The sequence below is a fragment of the Onychostoma macrolepis genome, chromosome 02 (genome assembly GCF_012432095.1).
Source record: "Onychostoma macrolepis isolate SWU-2019 chromosome 02, ASM1243209v1, whole genome shotgun sequence".
In the NCBI taxonomy this organism is placed as follows: domain Eukaryota; kingdom Metazoa; phylum Chordata; class Actinopteri; order Cypriniformes; family Cyprinidae; genus Onychostoma; species Onychostoma macrolepis.
This window is the reverse complement of record NC_081156.1, coordinates 10,476,999-10,489,613: the sequence shown is the minus strand read 5'-3', so window position 1 is coordinate 10,489,613 and position 12,615 is coordinate 10,476,999. Positions and strand designations below refer to the sequence as shown.

General features: G+C 38.1%; 1 protein-coding gene across 2 annotated transcripts in view; it reads right to left on the bottom strand.

Annotated features, from left to right (window-relative positions):
• The window catches only part of LOC131551973 (tensin-3-like), a 40,589-nt gene that overhangs the window by 12,057 nt on the left and 15,917 nt on the right, over positions 1–12,615 (bottom strand). Inside the window, exons 13-14 of one of the 2 annotated variants that reach the window (XM_058795249.1) lie at positions 4,776–5,408; positions 2,780–2,998 (exon numbers count right to left, since the gene is read on the bottom strand). In XM_058795249.1, coding sequence (XP_058651232.1) covers positions 2,780–2,998; positions 4,776–5,408 — 852 coding nt within the window. The remainder of the gene's footprint in view (positions 1–2,779; positions 2,999–4,775; positions 5,409–12,615) is intronic. The other variant, XM_058795260.1, reaches the window with a different exon arrangement.

Below are 12,615 nucleotides of genomic sequence, written 5' to 3'. Positions count from 1 at the left end.
GACCGCACACTGTGCTCTTCACATCACTGAACCAGTCATAGATTCATACTCCATGTTGGGGAAAGTTACTTTTAAAAGTAATGCATTTCAATATTACATTACTCCATAAAAAAGTAAATAATTGTGTTACTTAAAATAAAAGCATTACATAACTTTGGCGTCACTTTTTGTCACCTGGGGTGGGCTTGCTTATTTATTTTTTAATAATATTTTTGGTAATTGTGAGGGTCCTTCCACACCAAAAATGAAAAGAATAATCCTCAGTCTGAAGGAAATATTTCTGCATTCACTGTCAGTCAGTACATGGGAAGACTAAGTGTATTTGAAAAAGTAACTCAGATATTTTGTTGTAAATGTAAAAGTAATGCATTAGTAGTTACTTCAAAAAAGTAATCTGATTACGTAACTCATGTTACTTGTAATGCGTTACCCCCAACACTGACTGTACAATAATCATGATCATAAACCATCAATGAATAAGAAGAACAATCACCATAACAAGTGTGTTTGCTCATGAAACAGCAGCTCAGACTGAACACTCATGGACTTATTGCTCTGGCTCAGATCACGCATAAAGACATGAGTGTGTGTGTGTGTGTGTGTGTGTGTGTGTGTGTGAGACAGCTGTTCCACAGATGCTCTGGAAATGACAAGTTCATGTAGACTAATAAGAGCCACAGCTCCATCTGAATATTTACACAATCATGAGCCTTATCTGTTTGTGTGAAAGTTTAGAGATCACTGGAGCTGATGAACCCACAAAAAACAGCGGTCACTCTTTAGTTTGGGGACCAATTCTCACTATTAACTTTTAACTATGACCTTAACTATATACTATTAAAGTATGACTTTTAAACTCCTAATCTGCTTCTTATTAATAATTATTAAAGTCGTTCTAAAACAGGGATGGGGATCGTTGATCCTGTAAAGTTTAGCTCCAACCCTGAAAAAACCTGGAAAGAAACACGTAACTGCGTCCCGAAGAGCTTGAGTAGCTGCTCCAGGTGTGTTTGATTAGGGCTGGAGCTTGAGTAGCTGCTCCAGGTGTGTTTGATTAGGGCTGGAGCTTGAGTAGCTGCTCCAGGTGTGTTTGATTAGGGCTGGAGCTGAACTCTGCAGGACAGCGGTCCTCCAGGATCAACCTTCCCCATCCCTCGTCTAAAATAAGGATCTAAAACATGCTCATGCAGAATAAGGGGTAACACTTTAGAATACTGTTCCATCATTAATGAATAACTACACAAGAACACATGCGTAATGCAATATTAGCACTCTAGTAACTACTAGTAACTAACAAGCAACTCTGATTAATGAATTAGTGAGTAATAGTGCTTAGTCGAATGCGGTAGTTCACTATTAGCTGATCAGTAACTATTATTTTTTCATACCTCCCCAAGAACTACTAAGAACTACTGTGTACAGGTTCATAATTAATGTGAATTATGCATAATGAATAATTAATTCTAAAATGAAGATCATGGTAACCCACTAGTAATGACTCAAGTATTACCAAATCCTTCTGAAGAAACTACTAATTATTTGGATCAGTATTCTAAAGTGAAGATCAAGATAACTCCCTAATAATGACTGAAATCATTCTAAGCTTTTGAGGTTTTTGTAAAGTATTGGATAGTAATTATTCAGGTGTTATTACATCCTTCTAAAGGAATTAGTCACTTTTTGGATCAGTATTCTAAAGTGAAGATCGTGATAATTATCTAGTAATTACTGAAGTCATTGTAAGCTTTTGAGGTTTGTGTAAGGTCCTGGTTAGTAATTCATTTAGCTAGATTTGGTAACACTTAAATCATTACTAGTGGCTTACCGTGATCTTCACTTTAGAATTAATTATTCATTATGCATAATTCACATGAATTATGAACCTATATAAAGTAGTAAAAAGTAGTTATAAAGTAGTATAAAGTAGTTCTCAGGATATATGAAAACAATGGTAGTTATTGGTTAGCTAATAGTGAACTACCAGTTTCAACTTAGCGCTGTTACTTAATAAATTGTTAATCAGAGTTTCTTGTTAGTTAATAGTAGTTACTACAATGTTAATAGTGCATTAGCCATGTTCCTGTGTAGTTAATGTGCTTTGTAAGTACTAGTAAACAGCCAATATGAAAGTAATATGCATGCTAATGAGCAACTACTTAATCCTAATCATATGTGTCCCTGCAGCACAGAAGCAGTCATAAGCAGCACAGCTATATTTGTAGCAATAGCCAACAATACATTGTATGGGTCACAATTATACATTTCTCTTTTATGCCAAACATCATTAGAATATTAAATAAAGATCATGTTCCATGAAGATATTTTGTAAATTTCCTACTGTAAATATATCAAAATTTCATTTTTGATTAGTAATATGAACTTCATTTGGACAACTTTAAAGGCGATTTTCTCAATATTTAGATTTTTTTGCACCCTCAGATTCCAGATTTTCAAATAGTTGTATCTCAGACAAATATTGTCCGATCCTAACAAACCATACATCAATGGAAAGCTATTTATTCAGCATATATCTCCATTTCAAAAACTTGTCCCTTATGACTGGTTTCGTGGTCCAGGGTCACATATACACATGTACATGTACAAATACACACAGTTATCACTCAGTACTTAAATGCATAAATACACTGTAACAAATAATAACCAAATTTGAACGAGTAAGTGATGACAGAATGATCATGTTTGTGTGAATTAAGACTGTTCTCAGGTGATTTCTCAGGCTTTAGGATTATTACTCCTGCACAGAAGAGCGTGATCTCACCCGTCTGACGAGTCTGTGTGTCTGCTCCGCCGGCTCTGCTGAAGCAGCTGGGTTTGGTGGAAATAGGCACGAATGTGGGATCCAGGTCCAGGATGAGCTGGTTGAGCTGATGGATGGAGTTATCGATGTCCAGCGTCAGAGAGCTGAACTCCTCGTCGTGTTTCTTGTCCGTGTCTTGGCTCTGAGAGATGGCGGGGCTCGACGGACAGCGGCTCTGCACTGAAACGACAGAAACCACCGCCTCATTCATTAAAATGCTCTTTTATACTAATCCAATGGAAAATCACGATTTCCGCTTTAAACCTGATTCTGGTTCAGTTTGAATAAAAGCAAATAACTTTCCTCATAAATAAATGAGAAGAATCAGTTTTGTTTAAATTGTATTTTGTCTTCACATCAGAGTGTTAATGTGCAGAACACTAGTGTTAGACTGCTGAAAATATCTGGGGGTTTATTTTATTTATTTTTTTGGTGCAAACTCTTTAAGACAGAAAATATGATGCATATTATTAAAAAAAACCCCACAATAAACAGTGTGTTAACCTGCAACTGTTACCTTGTACTGCTACCTGATTTAACATATAACATTTTTTAAAGTTTTTTCAGCTGTTTACACGATCTTCACTTGTCACACAGTTTCTGAAAGCTGTCACTCAAACAGCAGAAACACACACCAAATCTGCAAAACCAGTCACTGATTCTCAGCCTTTGACTCAGTTTTCAATTTCATAAAACACTTTTTGCAAAACACAACACACAATTCTCTAGCTAACACACACAAATCTAACAGGAATTAATATTATGGCAAAGGTGTTTGCAAATGTTTGCTTTTGAGGTGTGTTTGTGATATTTTGAATGCAGTGCTTTATTGAGACATTTTGCATTTTGTGTGCAATTCTTGGATTTGCGTGTAAGTTTGGGAAGACAAAAGAGGCAAAGTTTTGAAAATGTGTGTAAGCTGCTGAAAAAACTAAGTTGTGTTTGTAGTTTAGTTGCTATTTTCAGTGCATTAAAGCCTTTCAAGTTAGATTTTATTTCTAGTAATTCATCTAAATTAAACACTAACAAAATGTTTTAGTTTTATCTCAAAAGAAGAAAAGTACTTTTATATAATAGCTAATTTACCTTGTGTTTATTGTGAAATTAAGTTGTAAAAAGCCCAAAAAAAGATTTTATTAACCTGCACGAAGTAACGTTTTTGCTTGTGATTAAAGAAAATATATCAAGTATGGTCTTTATAATTAATCTCATGTATCTTTTTACTTCGTACAATTGTTTTTGTGTTTGGGAAAATTTAGAATAATTAAATTAAGTTAAATTAAATATATTAAAGAGAAACGTTTTTCATGAGATGAGAGTCCAAACAGCTGATAAAAACATCAACACAATCCAAAGTAATCCAGACACATATTAGTTTAGAGCTGTTTTGTCTTGTAAACGCTGCTTGATCTGCAGATTTCTCTCCTGATTCACACCAGAACACTTCTTCACTGGAGGAAGAGTTATTGTGGATTATAGACTCGTATTTGAGTTAAAACCGTCTTAATGCTGGATGTGTTTCAGCTTGTGTCTTCTCCAGATGTTAACTGATGGACTGGAGTGCTGTGGATTATTGTGATGTTTCCAATGTGGCAGTACACACAAAATGTGTTTACACACAAATCCAAGAATTGCACACACAAAATGCAAAATGCCTCACATCTCTTGCAAAATGAAGCACTGCATTCAAAATATCACAAAAGCAAACATTTGCAAACTTTGCCATAATATTAATTAGATTTAGATTTGTGTGTGTTACAGAGAATTGTGTGTTGTGTTTTGCAAAAAGTGTTTTATGAAATTGAAAACTGAGTCAAAGGTTGAGAATTAGTGTCTGGTTTTGCAGATTTGGTGTGTGCTTCTGCTGTTTGAGTGTCAGCTTTCAGAAGCTGTGTGAAAGTAAAGATTGTGTGTGTAAGCAGTGGAAACAGACTGTGAAGTGCTTGGCTCTGCTCACCGGAGGCTTTAGGCAGCAGCTCCTGCAGGTGGTTGCTGAAGCGCTCCTCCGCGCCGTCCTCCTCCGGCAGGTACAAGTACTGCTGAGCTGCGACCAGCTGCTGCTGATGGACCCAGGTCTGCGTGGAGTATCCGGCGTGCTGGAACACATGAGGCTCGTCTGCGCGGCCGGGGCTGCCGAAGCCGTCCGACAGCAGCGAGTTCTGGCTGCTCTTGTGATAGGACGAGGAGAGCGTGCCCAGACTGTCCACGCTGTGCAGGTCGTGCCGCGAGGCCAGCGCCTCGTCGTCCAGGATGTCGGTCTCGCGCTCCTTCGGGCCGTTCTCGAGGCTCGGCGGCGGTGGCTCTGGAGCGGCACATCCTCGGCTCGTCTCGTCCAGGCCGAAGCCGCTGAGCAGCCGCTTGAGCTCCACACGCTCCTGCTGGCTGGGCTGCGGGGTTCTGGGCCAGCCCTCGGTGCGCAGCGAGGCACTGGACAGACCCGAGTCGCTGCTGGCCGAGAGCGTGTGGTCAGGGCTGGAGGAGAGCGTGGCGCTGCTGCTGCCGTTCCTCCTCACCGAGCATCGGTCCAGCGTGAGAGCAGGAGACTGGAGAGGAGCCGCTGGAGAGAGAGGAGAGGAAACACAAACACATTCTACTAACAGTAAGTAACTTTGCAACTACATGTCAACTAGCAGTCATTAGAGCATTGGTCTGAAACTCAATTCCTGGAGGGCCACAGCTCTGTACAGTTTAGCTCCAACTCTAATCAAACACAGCTGATCCAGCTAATCAAGCTCTTCAGGGTCACTAGAAACTTCCAGGCAGGTGTGATTTGGAGCTAAATTGTGCAGAGCTGTGGCCCTCCAGGAATTGAGTTAGAGACCACTGCATTAGAGTATTAGTAGACTGTCTGCTTAATATCTTCTAACACTTTATTTTAATGGGTCCACAACATACAACATACTGACTATGAGAGACTTATTCTACTAACCCTAAACCTACCCTACTGAGAGTTAGTAGACATGTAGTTGCAAAGTTACTTAGAGTTAGTAGAATGTCTAAAGTGGACTATCGAAATAAAGTGTAACCAATCAGTCTCCCTATGGAGAAAATGAATGATGTTTTTACTTCTGGAAAGGACTGTTGTGCTCTGTGTGAATGAATGAGGAGCATGTGCTGCTCTTTTGATGTGTGACCGTGAGAAACTGTCAATTAGATTGAGAAGGTCAGTGAAAACACCAGACACGGCTAACTAGTGTTACTAGTGCTGGAAGGCGTCTGAGGTTTACTGCAGATGTGGTATCACTGTAGGAAGTCATTGCTGAATTGAATAAACGCTCAGACAATTTGTATATCTCAGAAATGTTTTTTAAAGTACTAGAGGGGGTGATATTGAATTGCTCTTACAGGGACGTGAGCTGTTTTTAATTTTTACCCTTCAGACTTTATCACATATGGGCATGAAGCGCTATTTAATGTGATGTTATAGTGTGTGTATATATATACATATATTTTGATGTGTTTTTTATGTGATTTTTGTATACGAGGAAGTGGAGTTAATGATGTATTCATTGGATGTTGCTTCGCAGTGATTGGTCATGATGTCAATTTAATGTGATTAAGCTGGCATTTGTATGTTTGAATATGCCTGATGAAGGTCAATAAATTACTGTTTTTGATACTTTTGCAAGTATTTGGTAGTGTGCAGGATTTTCTTTTCTTTTGTTTTTTAGTTTTTTGACTTTTTTTGGTCTTTTTCTCCTACACACCTGTTACCTGCAGGTGTGTGATGATAGAATAATTGTTTTTTTTTTAATGTACAAAAGTAACTAAAACTTAAAAAACTTTTTAAAGTATTTTAAAAAGCACAATATTTAATAAAAATATAGCTGCAAGCAGTAATTAAGGGGTCAAGCACAACAGAGGTAAAATGAAGAGCCAAGGCGCTGTCTTCACTTACTCAGTAAAGACCTGGGGCACGTTCAAGCCCAGCGGTTTGCTGCTGGAAACGGTGTGCAATGGGGTTTGAGATACGTTTTCTCTTGTTTGGTGGGTGTGTCAAAAATGTCAGCCCAATAAGCAGCAACATGTATATAAACCATGCGGTATTAAAGAGACAGCTCGCACAATGGGTCCAGGTGAAGTCGTTTATGAGTCCACGTGCTTCACCCTTATGAAAAATAACCATGCTTTTATTATAGTAATTGTGTAGTCACAATGGTTTTTGGCATGTTGACTACCTTTTGAAAAACCACAGTTTTACTACACATACCATGGTTAAACTACGGTTAGTGCCGCAAAACCACGGTTAATTTCCATAACTGATGTGTGGAGTGAAAAGCAAACAGCCTGATGACTATTGAGTGTCTACTAGCTGCAAACCACAGATACGCTGACTGCAAACGATCCAGTCACAACACTTCTTATAACTGCTCGTATCTCCGGTCTGAACGCAGTGAAGCAGTGACTGCTAGACTCTCACAGGTGTGTGTTTCTGCTCCTGTGGTGCTGCTCATCTGGGCTTGTTTTCCTCCTGAACTGAAGAAGGAGAGTCACTGAGACTCGGGGGCGGAGCATGAGAGGAGGGGCGTGGCTGAGGATGACTTGTCTGACACTACAGGAGCAGCCAAAATATTAAACACATTGTTGCTATGTCTTCATTACTTGGTTATATAAATAGCGTATTAAATTGCACATTAATAACAACATAATACTCATTATTTCAAAATAATTAATCAAGTTTAATTACTAATGATATTGCTTATTTTTAGTATTGTTAACAAAGCTGGGAGGGAAACACGTTCTCTTCTATTGCGTTTAATGTTGGAGCAGTAGTGTTTTTCAGTGGACAACTCTTATTACATTAGTTCCTCTCAAGTTTTGAACATGCACTGTTTACTGCGTATGGTTGAACATTGCGTCTCATTTTACTTTAAAATACAGTTAAATGAATGTTGCTTGCAAGTAAAAAACTATGGATTACCTTATAATTTACAGTGAACAAAATGGTAAAAGGACATTTCCAGATGTCCCTGTGTGACACATATGATGATATTTTGTATAAATGTTTCTTTTTTTAAATTTAATATGATAGTTTTTACAGTGTGTGATAACTGTCTTAATTGCTATTTTACTAAAGAAAGTCATTCCCAAAGTACAGTGTATCGTTGAAAAGAATCACACGAAGGGTCTGTAAATTGAGGCCAGTCCTGTGAAGCTGAGAAGATCCAGAGCAAAGTGGCACCAAAATGACAAAGCAGAAGAGCTCTTCAATCTGGAGATAAAAGCAAACCTCTTCCACAACTAAACACGTCACTCAGGCCTTCAATTAACAGACGCTCACATCCTACAATCACGTTCTCACTGCAGAAATACTCAGAAACAGATGCTCCGAGCTACAGGAACCCAGAACATACACTCGACGTGTCCGTCAGCCGTTAGCTTTGTTGTTATAAATAAGAACTGATGCAGAAAATATAAGAAAGAAACAAGTGTATTACCTACCTTTTTTCATTTTACATCTAAACATAAGCATTCAAGTAAGAAAAACAAAGTTTACCATCTGTTTCCAAGCCACAAATATTGAGATCACCTCTCAAAAGAATAAAACAAAGATATGTGAACAAAATGCAAGTTTTGGCCATTTGCAATCCATATTATATGCACCCGCTGCAATATTTCAGTCACCAAACAGTGCAACAAAATGTTGTGAAAAACACTTAAAGTGCCTTAATGTATTTAAAATAGTGATATTAAAAGAACAGATTCAGTACACACCTCATTGATTAAGCTTACTTTATATAGGCAAGCAGATGAGCCCGGAATAAGAACATAATGTGATAAACAGTTCCGTGTTTTCTATGGGAAACCATTTAATGTGAAACTTTGCATGTTGCTTTTATATTCTGGGTTCATCTGCTTGCCTGTACAAAGTATGCATTATCAGTAAGGTGTGTATTTCGCCTTTTAATATCTGCATTTTACTACATTACTACAGAAAAATAGCTGGCGGTCAGTGGCGCAAAGCCTTGTTTTGCCCTCCAGGTGGGCGTTCCTATAAGAGTGTGACGTCACGTGAAATCTATCAATAGTTTCTTACTTTGTTCCTGAATGAATCAGTGGTTTTAAAAGAATTGATTGAATAAATGACTCAGCAAATCACTTGTTAAGACAGTGGCTTGCTGCCACCTACTAGCTTCATTTTTAAAAGTATCATTCTATTTTTTTTTTCTGTCATTTCATATTTATATATTCCAATTTTTTATATTTCAAACAATTAATCATTTATGCAAATTGTAAGCGCAGTGTAAATGCATGTGCAAGTGCTAAAAATAGAAGTGAATTTAATTATACTTAGCTTTTTTAAATGATACACACACACGTGTTAAGCACAGTTTTTGCTCGTTTAAAAACTGAGGGGCGAATCAGCATTATTTTCTGTGGTAATGACCAGCACAGCACAGTCTGACACTGATGAAGAACCTTTACCATCCATAGAAACATTCCATCCCACAAAAACGTTCTTTATAGTGGAGAACAAAGGTTCTTCAGATTATTAAACTGCTTCTTCACACTAAAAAAATGGTTCTTTTGAAGAACTATTCACTGAAAGCTTGTTTGAGGAACCCAAAACAGTTCTTCTGTGAGATCACTATGGGGGAAAAAAGAGAAACCTCTTTGGAAGGTTTATTTTCTGCTAGTGCTTGAAGATACGGTTGATAGTGATACACTTGCATTGAACCCGGAGTATTTCTTTAAAGCTGCTCAATGTAGAAACCAAAGCATCTCAGCACGTTCAGTCAGGGTTACTCAGCTGCGTCAGACTATAACCATTTCATTTAAAGTTTGCGTTAAAATAATTTCATTTTCTGTCTCTTTCAGACGTGCCTTGAGAGAGGCGTATTGTATTGTGTTTTTTGTCATCAAAAGCAGCCAGAATTAGCCAGCACAAACAAAACATTATAATTACAATTCCAGTCGTCTTCCTGCCAAAACCTCAGCATCACAACTGTGTGAGTCAACAAGACTGACCCCAGATCAGTTGAACCAACCCCACACAAACAACACTGATGCTCCCGTCCCCGGATCAGATGAGCAGGACTGGACCTTGTCACAGAGCTTCATTTGATACGGTGCTCAAATTGGCTGTAATCCAACAGCAGCCATTTGCATTTTTTGCTCCAAAATGATGTTCTGTTGTTTTCTTCCTGTCTGGTTCTTCCTGTGGTTCTGGTTCCTCCTTTAGTGTGTCTGGCTCAACAACACACATGGGACAAACTACATGCTGGAGACTCATTCTAGGTCTAGTGGTTTGTTCAAATCACTTGCACCAGCCAGCAATGCAAGCCTGAGGAAGCAGCACTTAAATCAATTCAGAGTATTATCCTTACTGTATTGTTATTCCTGCAATCTTTGCACACACAGGGCAATCTCTGCTAAAGACAGCACTATGCCATTATTATCTGATGGTTTCCTGTAACCTGTGGACTGGCATACAGACAGACGCAGAGCTCAGGACAGTGATGGTACAGAGATGTTGAATTTCTGTGAGCTTTGAGTCACTTCAGCGTGTGCATGTGAAAACAGGGCCTGAAGTCTGCCGCAGGAATGCTCCTCAGAATGAGGCGTCTGTTTGTGCTTGATCAAGCCCTCGTCATTAAAGGTGCTGGAACTTGTTTCCATGAATATGTTTTATGTAAAACAGCTGTGGGGGACCTGTGATTTTGGCCAGACTATTCCTGTGTTTGTGAGTTTGAGACGGGTGTGAATTCTGCAGCGCACATGAAGTCCTGCCATCAGCCTCACCGCAGTCAGAAAAAGATGCATGGACTCTCGGGGTGGTTTCAGCGTGTGTGTGTAAAACAGCAAAGCCACAGTACAGAAAAAGACACAGACTGGAAATTGCCCAACTATGCAAAACAACAAACCGTTTAAGACGAGCTCAGGCAGCAGATGTGATATATCATAAAACTGAAGGAAGGTTACAGGGTTGTACAGTAGGTAGGAGTGGGCGATATACCAGAAGACATGATTGACCGGTAGAAATTTGTCAACCGGTAGAGATTTTGGACTATCGTGTCTATCGCGGTTACACACTCATGTGACATTGCTGTGCTACGTGGTCACGAAAACTTATCGTTTGCACATGTTTTTAAGCATTGAGATTTAAAAAAACAAAACATGATTTTAAGCCATTGAAACGCAATCAGCAGTGAAAGAGAACTAGTTTGGCTATATGTGCGCGTGCTGTCTGAGAAACGGTGCTCATAGAGCGAGGGAGTATTGAACGGAGCTATTTTTGCCGCTTTATAGGCCTTGAACGGTTAAATACACACACCTGTATGTGTCAAAATGCCGTCTTTTCAAGTGAAAGCAAACAGCTGAGAAAGAAAACACATGTATATTGGATCTGGGCAGCTCTTAAAGTGACAGCAGTCTAATATTCCTGCTGACTGTAATACATGTTAATCAAACAACAAAAGAGAGAAAATCTCTCACTGCTCTTGACTAAATCACTTTTGTAACTTTAATAAGAAGAAATGATGCAGAATATGCAGTGTTTTTTAATTCATTTGATTTCTTTATACAATGTAGAATTTCTTATTTATTTGTTCTTCGGTAGTTTTTTTTTTTTTTTTTGTCCTATTGCTTGTAAGTAGTTTTTTATTCTTATTTAATCACTGACTGTTTACTTGTCTTCAGTGAACTTGATTTTTTTTTTTTTTACTCATATTGTGATTTTGGTCATATGGTCCACCACTAACAGTAGAGGTGTGACAATGCATTAATACGGTCTGATGCAGCATGTAAAAAATTCCATTTATTTATATTTATATTTATAAAAGTAATAATAAAATGTGACTTACACAAATGTAACTTATGGCGTGTCTACTGCTACAGGCTGAGTTTAGGGCTTTTTGATGGAATGTCTGGGTTTCAATTAAGATGCCAAACTTGTGGAGTTTCTTCTCAACAGGTAAGCTAAACTCAAGTTTTTGTAATGCAATATTGCTCATATGATATTGCTTTTATATTACAGATCAACAGACAAGTATGTTCAATATATTTAAATAAGTAAGGAAGCACAACGGAGGGGACCAAAGACCCTATGGATTTATGCCATGGATTCACAAACTGCTGTTGCTAGTTTAAAACACGTGATTTATTTGATTTAAAGTCTTATTTGGACACATGTCTGAAACTAATTTAAAAACTAATACCAATTTGGTTAAGTGAATGATTAAATGACTCACTGATAAAGACTTCTCTCACTTCTTTCATTCCCTAAAGAATCAGTATTTTTTAATGAACCAGTTGGGTAAATGATTCAATGACTCACTCACACAGTCATTTGTCGCCACCTACTGGTGTAATAGTGCAACCTGCAGAAAGAATCCCTGTAGAATCAATTGGACGGTTTTATCAGCACTGAGCCAGTCAGATTTCAGGACCAGAAACTACAGCTGTGTGTATTTAAAACAGGATACATACAGCTCCTATTTCTGAACCTAATTAAGTTGCTGGACACACTATAACATAAAACAAGTAATAAACATTTGTTCTTTTGTTTGTTTGTTACTAGTATTTAGATAATGATGCCAACCCCTAAGAGGACCTCGGATGATGCCAACCCTCAAACAACATACAAAACTACCAAATTTTGCTATAAGTTTGATCGCAATGGTCACCACTGATAAGCTGCTACTAAATATAATGTAGAAAATTTAATTTTCTGTAAAGCTGCTTTGCAACGATTTGCATTGTGAAAAGCGCTATACAAATAAACTTGAATAATGATGCAATATACAATATGACAGTAAAATATGTTCCTGATAAACAATCAACAAACTCTGGAGTAT